The 14,402-nt window shown below is 43.1% G+C and overlaps 1 protein-coding gene across 1 annotated transcript; it reads left to right on the forward strand.

Moving 5' to 3' along the window:
- Positions 1-8,040: 8,040 nt before the first annotated feature.
- On the forward strand, positions 8,041-13,114 carry DRG1 (developmentally regulated GTP binding protein 1). Its single transcript, XM_086623269.1, has 9 exons — positions 8,041-8,100; positions 8,318-8,441; positions 8,829-9,004; positions 9,418-9,487; positions 10,022-10,191; positions 10,912-11,042; positions 11,258-11,425; positions 12,426-12,548; positions 12,999-13,114. The coding sequence occupies exons 1-9, from the start codon at positions 8,059-8,061 to the stop codon at positions 13,096-13,098; spliced, it is 1,104 nt and encodes a 367-aa protein (XP_086479395.1). The 5' UTR covers positions 8,041-8,058; the 3' UTR covers positions 13,099-13,114.
- The last annotated feature ends 1,288 nt before the right edge of the window (positions 13,115-14,402 follow it).

Raw genomic sequence — 14,402 nt, forward strand, 5'->3', positions numbered from 1 at the left:
CCCCCCCGCCCAATACACACACACTCTCCCAAAACTGAGCTCTTTGTTTTCCTGAAGACAAGTTTTTAAAGAGTTCAAGGGCACTTTTTTGCATTTGTAACATCGAGCCTAATTAAGAATCCTTGGATGACCTATTCACGGTCCAATATCGTCACTTTAACTATTCTGTGGAAAATAGTGAACTCGGCGCATGTGAGGGCATCACAAACTACAGAGCCTTCCAAGAGCTCGAACCCAGCACTCGAATTAAATAGTGGTGGAACTGAAAGAGCATTCCGAGCACTGATGTGCAAATGAGCGCACCAAGCTTCCAACTTCCAAAATGCAATATTACATTAACACTTCAGGCCACACAGTGCCTTCAGCCCAACTGCCGGATTTCTCCTGCTTTTGATAGGAACTGTTTGTCTACACTGCAGGCAGAATACTACCAGTAGTTTTTTATTACTGCATTATGTCACACACCCCGGTATCAGCATTTATTTTTAGAAATTTGAGGTTGTTTGAGTACTATGTAGGTAATACAGTGCTCACATTCTGTAAGTCAGTCTGTGTGCCACAGACACAAGAGTTGTACTTGCAAAACGATTATATTTAAACCTACTAGCCAGGCTGCATGCATACACATGGAGCAGTTAAACAATCTGGAATTTGCTTATCTTTCCTAGTGGCTTTGGTCAGTTGTGCGCCTTTCCCCCCAGTGGTTTATTAATTTGCTTTCTTTTAGTCCCCAGCCTCCTGACATGGTTCCTGCTTCCTATTTCAGTTCCCTCCTTGCCTGTTCTTTGTCTCTCCTCTAGGCAGGGGGAGGGGGGTCCTGCCGCTCTCACTGCACTTTCCTCAGAACTTTCTCCAGTTGCCATGGAATGTTCTGGTTTCGGCTTCCAGCCCTCCTTTTTAAAAGGCACCATCCAACATGCCCTGCCTGCTTCTTTAGGTAAAAGCTCAGCGTTCACCCCAAAGCACAGCTGTTCATTGGCGAGCGACCCATTCACACTCGCCATGAGGACAGCAGGTCGGCGTGCAGGGAGCTCATACTCCGAGTACCTTGCTGGATGCTCATTAAACATGACCGCCAGCACATTGCGCTCCCAAGGAAATCACAAGGAGACCAATACAGCCGTTCGCCTTAGCCCCTCAGCGCTCTGACATGGTAAAGGCAGGATTGCTCCTTTTTGTACTTCCACTCTTACTATACTGGCCTCCCCCACCCTATAGCTTCACCAACACACTGAAAGGACCACTTCTTAGAACTTTTTCTGGTCCAAAACTTACCCTGTCTCAGAATATGAGACTATCAAAGTAGTCATTCAACTAGTGCTTGTTACAGTGTAGCCAAATTTCTTCTATTTGCACATAAGCAGTTCATGCCATACTGGGACAAAATTTGGCTCATCGGTATAAACAGACCTGGAAGATGATCTTTAAGGTCCCTTCCAACCCTAACCATTCTATGAAGTTCCCTAAATTTAATGTGATGACTAAATGCCATTTCCCTGTACTTAACTATGTAAGTGTACAGGTGTGATTACCTTTGAACTCTTTTATCATCACAACTAGCTAGTTACTGTCTTGAAGAAGATGATGTGAAAGAGAGTTTTAAGTTTGAATTTAAAAAAAATCACTCTTTCAGCATACAGGATTTCTTCTCCTTTTCAGATGATTCCTAATCTATTTTCTCTGACATCTCCTGCACTGGGATCTGCTGAACTTCTTTTGAATTCACCTCTCTTTTAAATAAGGGCATTTTCCTCAGCTACTTTATTCAGCTTCTCACCATTTCCTGTCTCACTTCTGCTCATGGGAATTCCTGAGCTGTCCCTAAATGTTTTGCAGCTGTCTGGTCCCTGCTGAAGCACTTTGATTGGTATTTCAATAGTATTAAAAATCCTCTTTTGCTCTGAACATATGTGAGCCATTTGGGACTGTACACTGTACATTGCTCACTTCACTGCAGCTCAATTACTACTGGCCTTACTCAGAAGTGCAGACCTTAAATTGGTCTGCAAATATAGGAGGTAACAAAAAAGACTGTTGCAGTCAAATCTATTCAAATATATTTGGGTATTTGTTAACTAGACCTGAGTCATACCTATTTATTGAACATTCTCAACTCATGAATCTGTGTAGGTCTTGAGGCTACTGAAATTTTTCAGAGTAGTGTCCATTATTATACACTTTAAGAAGGTTAGTCAGTTACTATTTCACATAGATTATAATATTAGCAGAGACATTTCTGCATAGCACTTGTGCCAGATAATTCAGTCATATGAACCATTTCCTTTTTATGTGTGTTCCACAGAAATATCTAACATTGCGCATTTCATGGCACACTTGCAATTCCAGTGAGTGGCTGTCAGTTTTTCTGAGCTTTCACTGGAATTTTAATTAACTGCGACTGATCTAACAAGCAATTAATTCAGCATTCATTACTTGTTAGGTTGATTATTACTTAAAGTCAGTTTTTAGAGCTTGCTCAATTTTTTTATTGGGAACCATCCCATGAGAGCGCTAACCCTAGCAGCAAGGATTCTCAGACGTGGTGATAGCAGTTTCCTCTGTAATCCACACGTGGGTTAGTGATTTGTCAGCTTTCTCCTCTGAAAGCAAACAACTCTCTTGTTTAAAAATACCTAGCGCTCTCACAAAACTGGCGGCAACTGCTAATAGGGAGGTATATGGTGCTATGAAAAGTATTCAGAGAGTTACCTTTAAAAGGGGAAACTGCACTGTTTGCTTTTCTTTTCCATCACTGACCTCACTGCACTGGGTAGTCCGCCTGTTGCACGGCAGTCCACGACAAAGTCTGGCGGCTGATGCTAAACTACAGAATTTTTTGTTGTTAAACTAATTTAACACAGTCTTAGAAGCCAACCTTAATCTCCCTTTTGTTCCCCTCATTTCTTCACTCTACCCAGTTTAACTTATTCTTATTCTTATTTAACTGCTTGGAACCAAAGGAACTGAGCCATTCAAAACAGGATTGCCACATTAAGGATCTGGTCAAAACGGGAATACAGCCTAGGATTCCATCTAATCGACTCCTCATGAATTAGGCATCCATGCCTAGCTAAGCAAACCTGACAAACAACTTTCTCATGTAAAACATACATTACAATACGATCCTAAACATGCAATGCAAGTAGCAAGTGCTTGGTATTTACAGATTAATAGCTAAACTACTGTGCTGTCCTGAGAAGAACAACTTCTCCATAAATACCAAGTAAACTGGCATTAAAAAGTTAATCCAGGAAGACAACTAAGAATGGATACATCTGTTTTTCTTAGCAGCATTCAAAAGATACACAATTTTCTGTCTATTGCCTCAAGAGTCAATCAAGATGTGAATTGCATCACCTTCCAGAGTCATTCACCTCAGTATTCTGGTTTGGTTGAAGACTCAGTACTCAAAAATGGATCTCAAAAATCTTACCTTTTCATGGCAGGTTCTCAAAATCTCTTTCCTCCAAACAGGTATGAGGCTGGCCCTTAGCGCATTGTAAACGCCTTAAAAAGGTTTGTCTCCTCTTCATCATGAGCAGTTCTTTCCTGAAGCACAACAACAGGGTTAATTAGCAGCCAGTTCTCAAATCAAAGTACAATTCATAGGGAAAAAAAAAGATAAATTTGCAAAACTGTAAAAAATGCGAAAGAAAAAAAAACGACAACAAACAAATCAAAAAAAACACCTTACAATGAACAGATTCTCTAGATGTCGTAACTTGCAGCTACCCTTTTTTCATAAGGGAACTCTGGAAGGTTGCTTACAGTCCCATACCCATAATCTTCAAAATCCTAAATACTCAGGGCGAGGTTATCATTTGATACAGATTATTTTTCACTGGGCTGGTGATCGTTTCTGAGAAGATAGGCAATTTCAGAAGCCTTGTTTCACCTGCAATCATGATTCGATTTCCTCCTTGTTGCCTCCCTCCCCCTTTTCTGAATCCCGCAGAAATCCGCACCACTAAGCTAGGAACGTAGTCCCGAGCAAGTCCACAAACACACGTAGCATTAGCGCAGCTGTTGGTCAGCATGTTCGACAGCTTCTGGTGGAAGGTGAATTACCAAAACTACGAGTGCTCTACTACCAGAGGGGCTCTCAAGCTAAAACACCCTTCTCAGTGCACTGTGAACAGACTTGATATCCATAACTATTTTGCCATTGAAGCTGTTTGTTAGAATAAAAAGGAGGAAAAGAAAAACAAATAAAAAAATACCTAAATAAGTGAGCATGCACTGCTTATTTTTAACAAGGGTCTTTATGTGATTTTAATAAAGTACATACTGCACAATTTACCATGATTAATTTCATACTCAACAGTTTTTACCATGTATTTTACCATGGTAAACTTTACATGGTTATCCAAAAGACTTGCAAGAGTCTTCTCAACGTACTTAGTTTGCGTCTCACGTAAGTAAAACTCTTATCCAAGCTAAAATAAAAGCTGTTTCAGAAAGAATTTCAGAATTTGGCTCATAACAAAGCAGCTTATTTAAATTTGGTAGCTTGACTGAAAACACACTAAATGCATTAACCACTCAGCTCTTCCACTGAAGTCATCCACAGTGATCATACTCGTAGGGCAGTGCTATGGAAACACAAAAGTTTCAATCATTCTGCGGCAACTGCACATTCCTGCTGTGCAAAAATTAAAGTGAGGCATAAGTAAAGGAAATCACTTGCTCAAAATCAATGAGTCAGCAGAACTGGAGTGTGTAGAATATGAATTTCTGAAATCCATTTTTGCTACAGCCCTCCATCATTCAGATCTTGCTAATGAGCTGTGTGCCGTTTCAGTCACATTCCTGTCATTGTAGCTTGATGAAATGCAAATTCCTGTTTTTTCCCAATCACTGATTCTGTACTGTGTCATGTTTCCTAATTGTTTGATGAGATAGCCTTTATTTCAGATGCAATCTTCCTGGATTTTCTAAACACCCTGCAGTATATTGCATTCCTTACCTTATTAAAAATATTATTAAAGTGCTTATGTTACGTACTTTCAGTTTATCAGTTAGCAATTCATATGACTACTCGATCATTTGGGTTTTTTTACTCCGTATTTGAACCTTTAGTCTGTGCTGTCTGACACAGTAGGCAGTTGGCCACCTGAGAGATTGCCTCTGTGACTGCTATGCAATTTAAAACCTTTGGAAATATACCCCCACTTTCACTTCACCTAGATTTCCTAAATTGAATTATCTCAATTTAAAAAAACATATATATACATTTTAAGAAAAAAATGGCAATTCACATACTCCATCTTCCATCAGCGCCCATTATGAAGCTCAATTAACCTTTTGAGTAGATCTCAGTCTCTTGCATCTCCTTTCATTTTCTCTCAGGTTGCACTGGGGCTTTTTCCTCTTCTGACATTATATCCAATTTTCTACTAATATTTTCCTTGATTTTTCCCTTCCCTGACTGTTTTATTTTTAATAAACTTCTATAATTTGCTCTCCATTTTCTACTTTTGATGGCTGTCCTCAGAGGCCATCATTTATCCATTCCAAATTACCCACCTCTCAGTCACTTTCCCATGGTCCTAACCACCCTGTTCTCCAAGCGCCCCATAACATCAAACACCTTTATATTAAAAAATCCACAACAGTCATCTCAGTAAATAAAAATAATTACTCCCTATTCATAACTGGAACCAATCTCTATTGAACAAGCCTTTCTAAAGCTTAACAGAGGGTGCTGTTATAACCCAATATGAACTACTTTAGATAGTCTAACCAATTAGAAAGTGTTAATTTGGCTAGGAAAAAAACCAGACAAATTATCTTTATTAATTAAACTCTTACTCCCTTGAGGTCATCAAGGACAATACTCTACACTGAAAGAGTTTTTGGGTGCCTAAATTCCTTATAGGATCTTTGCTTAACTTTCTGGAAAAGAAGGATTTAAGACCATATCCTGAGCAGTTGTGCGTTATAACACTATGCAGACCTAAACCAGGAAAAAAAAAACCCACCCAGTATCTAAATTTTCAAACCATATATTTTATTGACATCTTTGTTCATTCAGCCTACACTTAGAAAAATCATTTTTAGTTTGACTCAACATATGGGATTTGGAGTCAGTTTGTAAGAACAACTATTACTGTTGCTAGTAACAAGTTCTCAAGTTAGCCAACATCTACTGCAAAGACAGAGGTGGTCTTAACCCCTGATTGAGCATTCAGAATTTGCATTTTTTCTCAGTGTTTTTCCTGTTACTAAAAAGAACCACAAACGTGGACTGATTGTATGGCTGAATTCAGCTGAAGCATAAACATATCCAATTCCATCTGAAGTAAGTAGGAAAAAATTTATACAAAGATCAAACCTGCTATGTCCTATGTGCGACATAGGACATATACAGTGGTGGGTGCATTTATATTTACCCTAGCTTAGCTGATCTAACATTACCAGGAATAGTAATCCCATTTTATTTGAGATTCTATTTTAGCAAGCTCTGCATAAACTTATATTAATGACAATTCCTATTATAAAGAGTTTATTACATTAAAGGCTGTTTTTTTGATTAAGATGAGACAAGCAGGGGATATGCAGAGGCAGAAAGAGATAGCAAACAGCATTGTGGTTTCCATTGCACTAGTGCTCTTTTTTTTTTTTTTTTACTGTGAATTAAAGGCGACTTAATGATCCGTAACAATTCTATTACAAAAATTGTTATAAGGTTAGTTAAATTTCGTGAATCCTACGATATTCAGAATCCTGTCTGAAGACGTGGCAGGTGGTTCTGCAGGTGTCAGTAAAACACTTCTACAGTATGGGCCCAGGAAAATGTATGTTTTTTTTTAAAAAACATGTTAAGTTTTACATTTAGCTACATCATATACAACAGACTTCGTAATAAATTGAGGCAGAAGAGCCTTCCTGGAAAGGTTACTGAATATGGAGAAAAAGGTTTTTATAAACGATTCCAATTCAGACAAAATATGACAGGGAAACAAACTTGGGAGACTAAACCCCTGAAAACTTAGACAAATGTATTTCCTTTTGTCGTTAAAATCGTTTTTATTCCAAATCTGTGTGGCTTCCTGTGGTACTGTCGAAAGCTAGAGATACTCAGCTCTTTAAAGCATGAAAGGGCCATTAAAAAAAATCCTTTATCTTTTTAACTAACCTGCACCCAACGGACAGGTACAGAGGTCCCTGTCGCAACGCGGCACGGCCTGAGCCCAGCTGGCAGGAGCCGTGACAGAGCTATGGCAGCCCCGGTTTGGCAAAGCCTCAGCTGAAGGAGGGTCTCCTCCGAGCGGCGCAGCGGCTCTTCCCGCTCCAGCAGGGCTGCGGGACACGCACGCACCGACACACCTGGCGGCCAGCAGCGCGGCCGGCGGGCTGCGGGGCGGAGCAGGCGCCGGCCGCCCCCGCGCCAGGCGCAGTGTGCCGCCAGGGGCGGGCACGCACCGCCTCCCCTCAGCGGCAGCGGCAGCCGCGGCTCCGCCCGCGGGCCCGGGCGCCTCACGCCCCGCGGGCCGCCCTGCCCCGCCACACGCCCCGTTTTCCCTCTCATGGCCGCTCGCTCTCACCGCCCCTCGCACGCTTTTTCTCTCACAGACGAGCACCCAGAGCCTCGGCCTCACGCCCGCTGCCACACTCGCTCCCGCCACAGCACCAGCCCCTCTCTCGCCGATGAGCACCTCAGCCTCGCAACGGCCGTCCTTCTCCTCCGCCACCGCCCCCCGCGCGCTTCTCACAGCTCCCTCGCACCCCCGGCCGATTCCCACGGCCCCTCAGCCTCGCTCGCTCATTCACACGTTCGCTCTCGCTTCCCGCCGCGCCCTTCCCCTCACACCGCGGCTCTGAGGCGGCGCGAGGGCGGCGGCGGCCGCGCGGGGGCGCTGCGGCGCCTGCGGACAGGGCAGCCCGCGCGCGTCTTTCCCGCCCGCCGCCGAGGCGCGCACCCGCCGCTTCTCGCGAGCGCTGGCCTCGCTGCCGCGAGAGGCCGGCGCGCGCCTGCGCGCTGCCGGGCCGGAGCGGGCCTGAGAGGAGCGGCGGCGCTCGGGGGGGCACCGGCCGGGGCCGGGAGCTGCCGCCGGGATGAGCGGCACGCTGGCGAAGATCGCGGAGATCGAGGCTGAGGTAACGCGGCGGCCTTCTCCCCGGCCGGGGCCGGGCCAGGCACTAAGCGGCAGGCGGGGCGGGCGAGGGGGGGAGGCTGCCGGCCGGGGCCGGTCCGTGAGGAGCCGGTCGGGCCCTCCCGGCGCCGTGGGCGCCGTGAGGCGGGCGCGGGCGCCGAGGGGTGCTGCGGCCCCGCTGAGCCTCTCCCGGCGGTGACCCTCGGTTCCGCGTCTTGCAGATGGCCCGGACGCAGAAGAACAAGGCCACGGCGCACCACCTGGGGCTGCTGAAGGCCCGCTTGGCCAAGCTGCGCCGGGAGCTCATCACCCCCAAGGGAGGCGGCGGCGGCGGCCCCGGGGAAGGTGCGTTGTGCTGTGGGAAGGCTCCGGCCGCCTCGGCGGCCTCTGCAGAAGTGGCCGCTCCTCCCTGCTGAAACGCGGGGTGGGACGGAAGTCGGTCTAATGGGGGTGGCTCTTGTCTGCTTAAATCGCGCCAGACTGTCAGCTGAGTACATCGGAGCAACCTTCTCTCCATGTGCCTTATTGACAGGTACGTGCCATGGAGTGTTATACAGATGAAGCGGCGCAAGGCAGTAGAGACTGTGAACTCTCTGTTTCATACTCTCATTGTCCTTGAAGGGAGGCTGACCTGGGTTTCAGTCAGGCAATATTAAAAGTAATAGCGGGACTGCTGTCTGGTACCTTAGAAAATGGTCATGTTAAACCGAGTACTTTTGCTTCTGTTTTCAGGCTTTGACGTTGCAAAGACAGGTGATGCTCGAATTGGGTTTGTGGGTTTTCCATCAGTGGGGAAATCTACTCTTCTAAGTAATCTCGCTGGTGTGTACTCTGAAGTGGCAGCATATGAATTCACTACACTCACTACTGTGCCTGGAGTCATTAGATACAAAGGAGCAAAGATACAGGTGAGGTCTTTTTGTGTCTGTGAGGGTAAGATGGCATGTATAGATGCAGTGGTGTTAACGGCTGAATGGTCTAGGCTGATGTTAGCAGGTTAGAACTGACATGTAGAAGTGCTTGAGAATACATTGGCAATGTTTCCATGAGGTACTAATTTTACCCTGCTTTTCACTTTGCTCTGAGGAGGAGTTCCTGCGGTAGTTCTCATATTCTGTATGAGATAGTCTGTTCCCTTGTACCAGTAGGGCACCAGGGATAATACAACGTGTAAGAATCAAAGGGGAAACAATTTTGCTGTATTCTGTTCAGATTTGCAGTACAGTCAGCTGGTTTAGGAGAAAGGTAAAAGTAGGATTTGTTTTCTCCATGAAGAAAAATATTTTTCTCATGAGTTACTTTGCTTCCTCCAAACAAATAGCTACTTGATCTCCCAGGAATTATTGAAGGTGCCAAGGATGGTAAAGGCAGAGGACGGCAAGTCATTGCAGGTGAGTATATTAGAGCCAGAGGCAGCATCCTATCACTGGTTCAGTTAGTACAGTTTATGAGAATGAAGGGTTGAGTCACCCTTCCTGAGGTCTTTAAAAAACTGAATTGTACGCTGTAGTAGCCATTTTAGTTTTGTTCTGTTTTCAGTTCTGCTTTGTGCATTTGCTGAGTTTGTGCTCTGCCTTGATGCTGCAGTGAGAGTATATTACCAGTTGTGAAGGCAGATGTGATCCCATGGTAAACAGGGCTGCTGTCTTAATTTCTTTACCTGCTTATTGTCATCATTCTGCGGTCCAAATCTACACAGGAAAGAAGATTTTTCCAGTCCCTGTGATTCTTGTAACATGCAAGGATCTGTCTATCAGTGATGCTTGGCCAGCACTACAAACTTCAGTCTCATACTGGTATTTAAGAGTTAGCAATGTACTGGCCTTCAGGGGTTTTAATATTGTCATCAGTCCACTGAGCCGTATTTTTGTCTTGTTTTGTGTGAGCATACTTTTCTGAGAGATGATTTTTTTTCCAATTTTTAGTTGCTCGAACCTGTAATCTCATTCTGATTGTTCTGGATGTGCTGAAACCCCTTGGTCACAAGAAAATCATCGAGAATGAGCTGGAGGGATTTGGAATTCGTCTGAATAGTAAGCCCCCCAATATTGGCTTTAAAAAAAAGGATAAAGGAGGCATTAACCTTACAGCCACAGTAAGTTGGAAGTTTTCTTTAACCAAAATGAAAAAAAAAATTACTTGAAGAAAGAGGCATTTGCAGATAATGGTTGCCTGGGACCATTCCTGTGCTATGACTTCTTCAGATGCTGAATTGCTGTACTGTGCTGTAGTCAGTTACTTTTCTTGGAGGCCATCCATACCTGCCCCAGGAGCCTGACCACCTCCCCACCCCCAAATCAGAGGCTTGGTTGCCTTCCAACAATTACATGTTCCGAGGCCCAGAAGAGAGTGCAAAAACCGCCTCTGACTTGGTGACTGCAGCATTCTTCTGGAGAAGATTGCTCAGAGTTCCAGGCCTTGTGACCTGGACTACTCCTTGTTTCCTGTTTACCACTTAAAAATGTTGAAACAGCCAGAGATACCAAAAATCAGAACTCTGCTCTGGAATCTGGGTACCTAACATGTGTCTGTAGTAGACATGCAGGTTATCCCAGATTGACAGGAAACATTACTTTTGAAATGTCTGATTGCATCTATCAGTGGCATTAATATAAATAAGCCTGTCATGATTTAAATATTTTTCCCTCTCCTGAGGCTAACGATGGTAAAATCATACTCAAGTACAAAAACTTACCAGTGCAGCTATTATTTTTAGTAACCTGTATGCAGTGATTGCTGAGTGATAGCATCATTCATTCTAATACTTGATTTGACTGTAAACTCGTCCATTCCTTAATACTGTGTCTGTGTTCAGTGTCCTCAGAGTGAGCTGGATACCGAAACAGTGAAGAGCATCTTAGCAGAGTATAAAATTCACAACGCTGATGTCACACTGCGCAGTGACGCCACAGCTGATGACCTAATCGACGTTGTTGAAGGGAACAGGTACTGTTGGGACCCTGGGTTTGGCATACTTGCAATTTAAATTCCAGAGAAAAGAATTGTCTCTGAGGTCTGCTTCCCACAGAAGCTAAGACAGCAGTGTGGTATCACCAAGTGCTGTTCAGCCCCTTCCCATCCTTTTAAAAAAATGAAGCCTTTTTGAAGGTGGCAGTGCATTGCTGCTGGGCTGTTGTAACAGTATTTCCTTCTCTTTGCAGGGTTTACATCCCGTGCATTTATGTCCTAAATAAAATTGACCAGATTTCCATTGAGGAACTAGATATTATTTACAAAGTACCCCACTGTGTACCAATATCTGCTCATCACCGCTGGAACTTCGATGATCTGCTGGAGAAAATTTGGGACTACTTGAAGCTAGTACGAATGTGAGTCCCAGTTGCTGCCTTCTGTGGAGTTAAGTGTGAGGCTGAGACTGAAGAATGTCTCAGGAATGGTTGAATGAGAATTATTTTGTAATGGTTTACTACTGGCTTAGAACTCTAGCTTTCACACGATGATGTCTTTTGTTACTGAAGTATGTTTGGTCTGTAAATCAAGGAGATTGTGCTCCTCTTGTCTGTTGTGTGATGGACGGTTTCCTAACACTCAGAAGTGCTCTGTTTTGAACTTGTAGGGGAATTAAACAAAGATCTGGTGAAACCAAGTTCAAAGTACATCTTAAAAAATTCCTGAAAACATTGAATTCTAGTCAAACTTAGTGCAAGTTGTGAATTTCAGAGGTACCTTTTTTAGTCTGTCATGAGTGACATGCATTCAGCTCTTTTAACAGAACTGAATTTAATTCTTCAACTAGCCTTTCAACTATTTTTACTATAAATTATTACTTGTTTACCTCATACTACTAATGCATTTCTTTGGATGAATTTATGAATGAGTCTACTAATACTCGCAATACAGTAATTGTAGTCTTCTAAACTCGTATCTACCTTCTTGTGACAATATAAAATATATTGTAAAAAGGGATTTAGTGTGCCTAGGTATCTGGGCTATAGACTTGGTCAGTTTTTTTCCAAATATACATTGAGTTTCTCACAGAAAAAAAAAATGGCAAGTTGGAACCATAATATTGTAGATGTTCTTTTCTGTCAACTATTCCTGTTTCATCACCTTTTAAGCAACTGCAGAAAGTTCACTAGTGAGAAACCTTTGCAGTTACAAGGGAGAACCTGCTGCAGCCGTTGGCTGCCCAGATGCCTGTTCAGCTGAAGAACAGCAGACAATTTAGAGAACGTCTGTTGCCACCACAGAAATAGTGGAACTCGGCACAAGCACCTGGGGGACTGCAAATAACCTGTGAAACGTCATGGTGAGTTGAGAGAGATGAGGAGGTTTTGGTGTTGACTGACTGTTCCATCTGCATTACAGCTACACCAAACCTAAAGGGCAGCTTCCAGACTACACCTCTCCGGTGGTACTACCTTACTGCAAGACCACAGTGGAGGATTTTTGCATGAAGATCCACAAAAATCTCATTAAAGACTTTAAATAGTAAGTATTATTGTGAAAGAGAATTTCTAGCAAATGGAAAGTAAACTGCCTCCTGGTGTATTCTTTCCTTCTCCTGTAAACCAGAAGGGAAAACAGGATTTGATTTTTATTTTTTTTTAAATGAATTACTGTATTTGATGTTCCTATGCTCTTTCCTATATAAATTTCCCCTGTGGGGAAAATGTTTTCTTTATATTTGGAAGTAAAGCTAGACACAGCATTATGGGCCGTTGTCCTGTACACACAAGTGTTTTGGATGACTTCATACTTTGTTTTGATCTGCTTGTACTCTGTTTCACACAGACCACTCATCCAGGTGCTTGCAGGAGAATAAAAATAGCTCGTCAGCATTGCTTTCTGTATTAGCTTTGTGACAAAAATAGCTGTTGTTCTGCTTTTTGTGTATTGTATTTCTAAGCCTTTTAAATTTGATTTTTCTTCTCCTTTCAGTGCACTGGTCTGGGGTTCATCTGTTAAGCACAACCCTCAAAAAGTTGGTAAAGACCATACTCTTGAAGATGAGGATGTTATTCAGATTGTGAAGAAATAAAGTTGTTCTCACACAATTTGCCACTGTGCCTGAAAATTGTCATTAGTTGTAAGCAACAAAGAACAGGCTGTTTTTATCAAATCTAGAGCAAATGGGTATTGTTTTTTTTTTGCGGTAGTAACTTACTGTGTGGTAAAAGTGACATTTCTGGCCAACACATACTGCAGTGTCCCGCTCTGACAGAACTTACACATGATAAACTCATGTTAAGGACTTTCAGAAGGGCAGAATCTTACAAGCAAGCTTTGATGCTTGGGACAATATTCAGCTGCATGTATGTGTCTTTCCAAATTGCAAAGAAGTTCACACATCAGGAATTATTTTGTTCTAAATTAGAAAACATGAGAAGCAGAGGCTGGAGAACTGTTATTTTATGAAAGAGTGCTAGAGGATACAGTTTAACTCTGCCTTAATCTGAAATGTTCTTGTTTGAATACTTCAAGGCTACTAATAATCCTGCAGTTGTGGAAAAGACAGCAGGTTCTGCTCATGAGCAGTCACTTTTTCAGTTGTTTATACTAGTGGAAGTAAACTAGATGCGTGTGTTCTACTGTACTAAGTGAGAGGAAGCTTTTAAGTTTCCTTCGAAGAATTTCCTGCCTTTTTTAGAGAAGTTGAGTAAGTTGCACAAGAGAAGCAGGCTGCTCTAAAAGCAGTGGTTCTATTTATTTTTAGGAAATTAAAAAAAGTTAAGCTTTTAGCTCATGTTAGAGCGCTATCAAATGTGTTAGCCTCCAGCATTTGCTCTCCTACAAAAAGGAAGTAAGGGTGGTTGCTTAAACGTGTCAAAAATGCTCTCATTACTATACATACAAAAAGGGAAGTACAGTGATTTCAGACACCCATTCAAGCACTAAATCCTTGCACCAGTGGTTGCTCTTCAGCTTGGCAAGAAAGTATTCAAGCCTCAATAGTACTCCCAGCATTCCCCATAATGTTTTTTGAAGCTTAGAAGTAGATTCCTGTGTAAGAGCTGAACTGCTGCAGATGTGCTGGGGTTACCAGCTGTGACTGGGAGGAGGCAGTTGAGGCTATGAGCAGTGAACCTCATTCACCCTTTTCTTTAGAGCTCCTTAGTGGTACCAGTTCTTCTAGTACGCTGGAGTCTCACTACTTAAACTTAACCACGGCTGTCCAAAACCAAATTTTAATTAGTAAGGCTACTGTTGTTACATTGTCAGCTGAGAAGGGTATCATTTCAATGCAGCTATTCCATTACACATCTCCAGTGAGGCCATTTACCTTCAAAGCAGACTGTTGCCCTCTCCCCCCTGGAAGATCAACTGAAGTTAAAGGTCTCTGCA

Source organism: Tauraco erythrolophus, chromosome 19 (assembly GCF_009769465.1).
Source record: "Tauraco erythrolophus isolate bTauEry1 chromosome 19, bTauEry1.pri, whole genome shotgun sequence".
In the NCBI taxonomy this organism is placed as follows: domain Eukaryota; kingdom Metazoa; phylum Chordata; class Aves; order Musophagiformes; family Musophagidae; genus Tauraco; species Tauraco erythrolophus.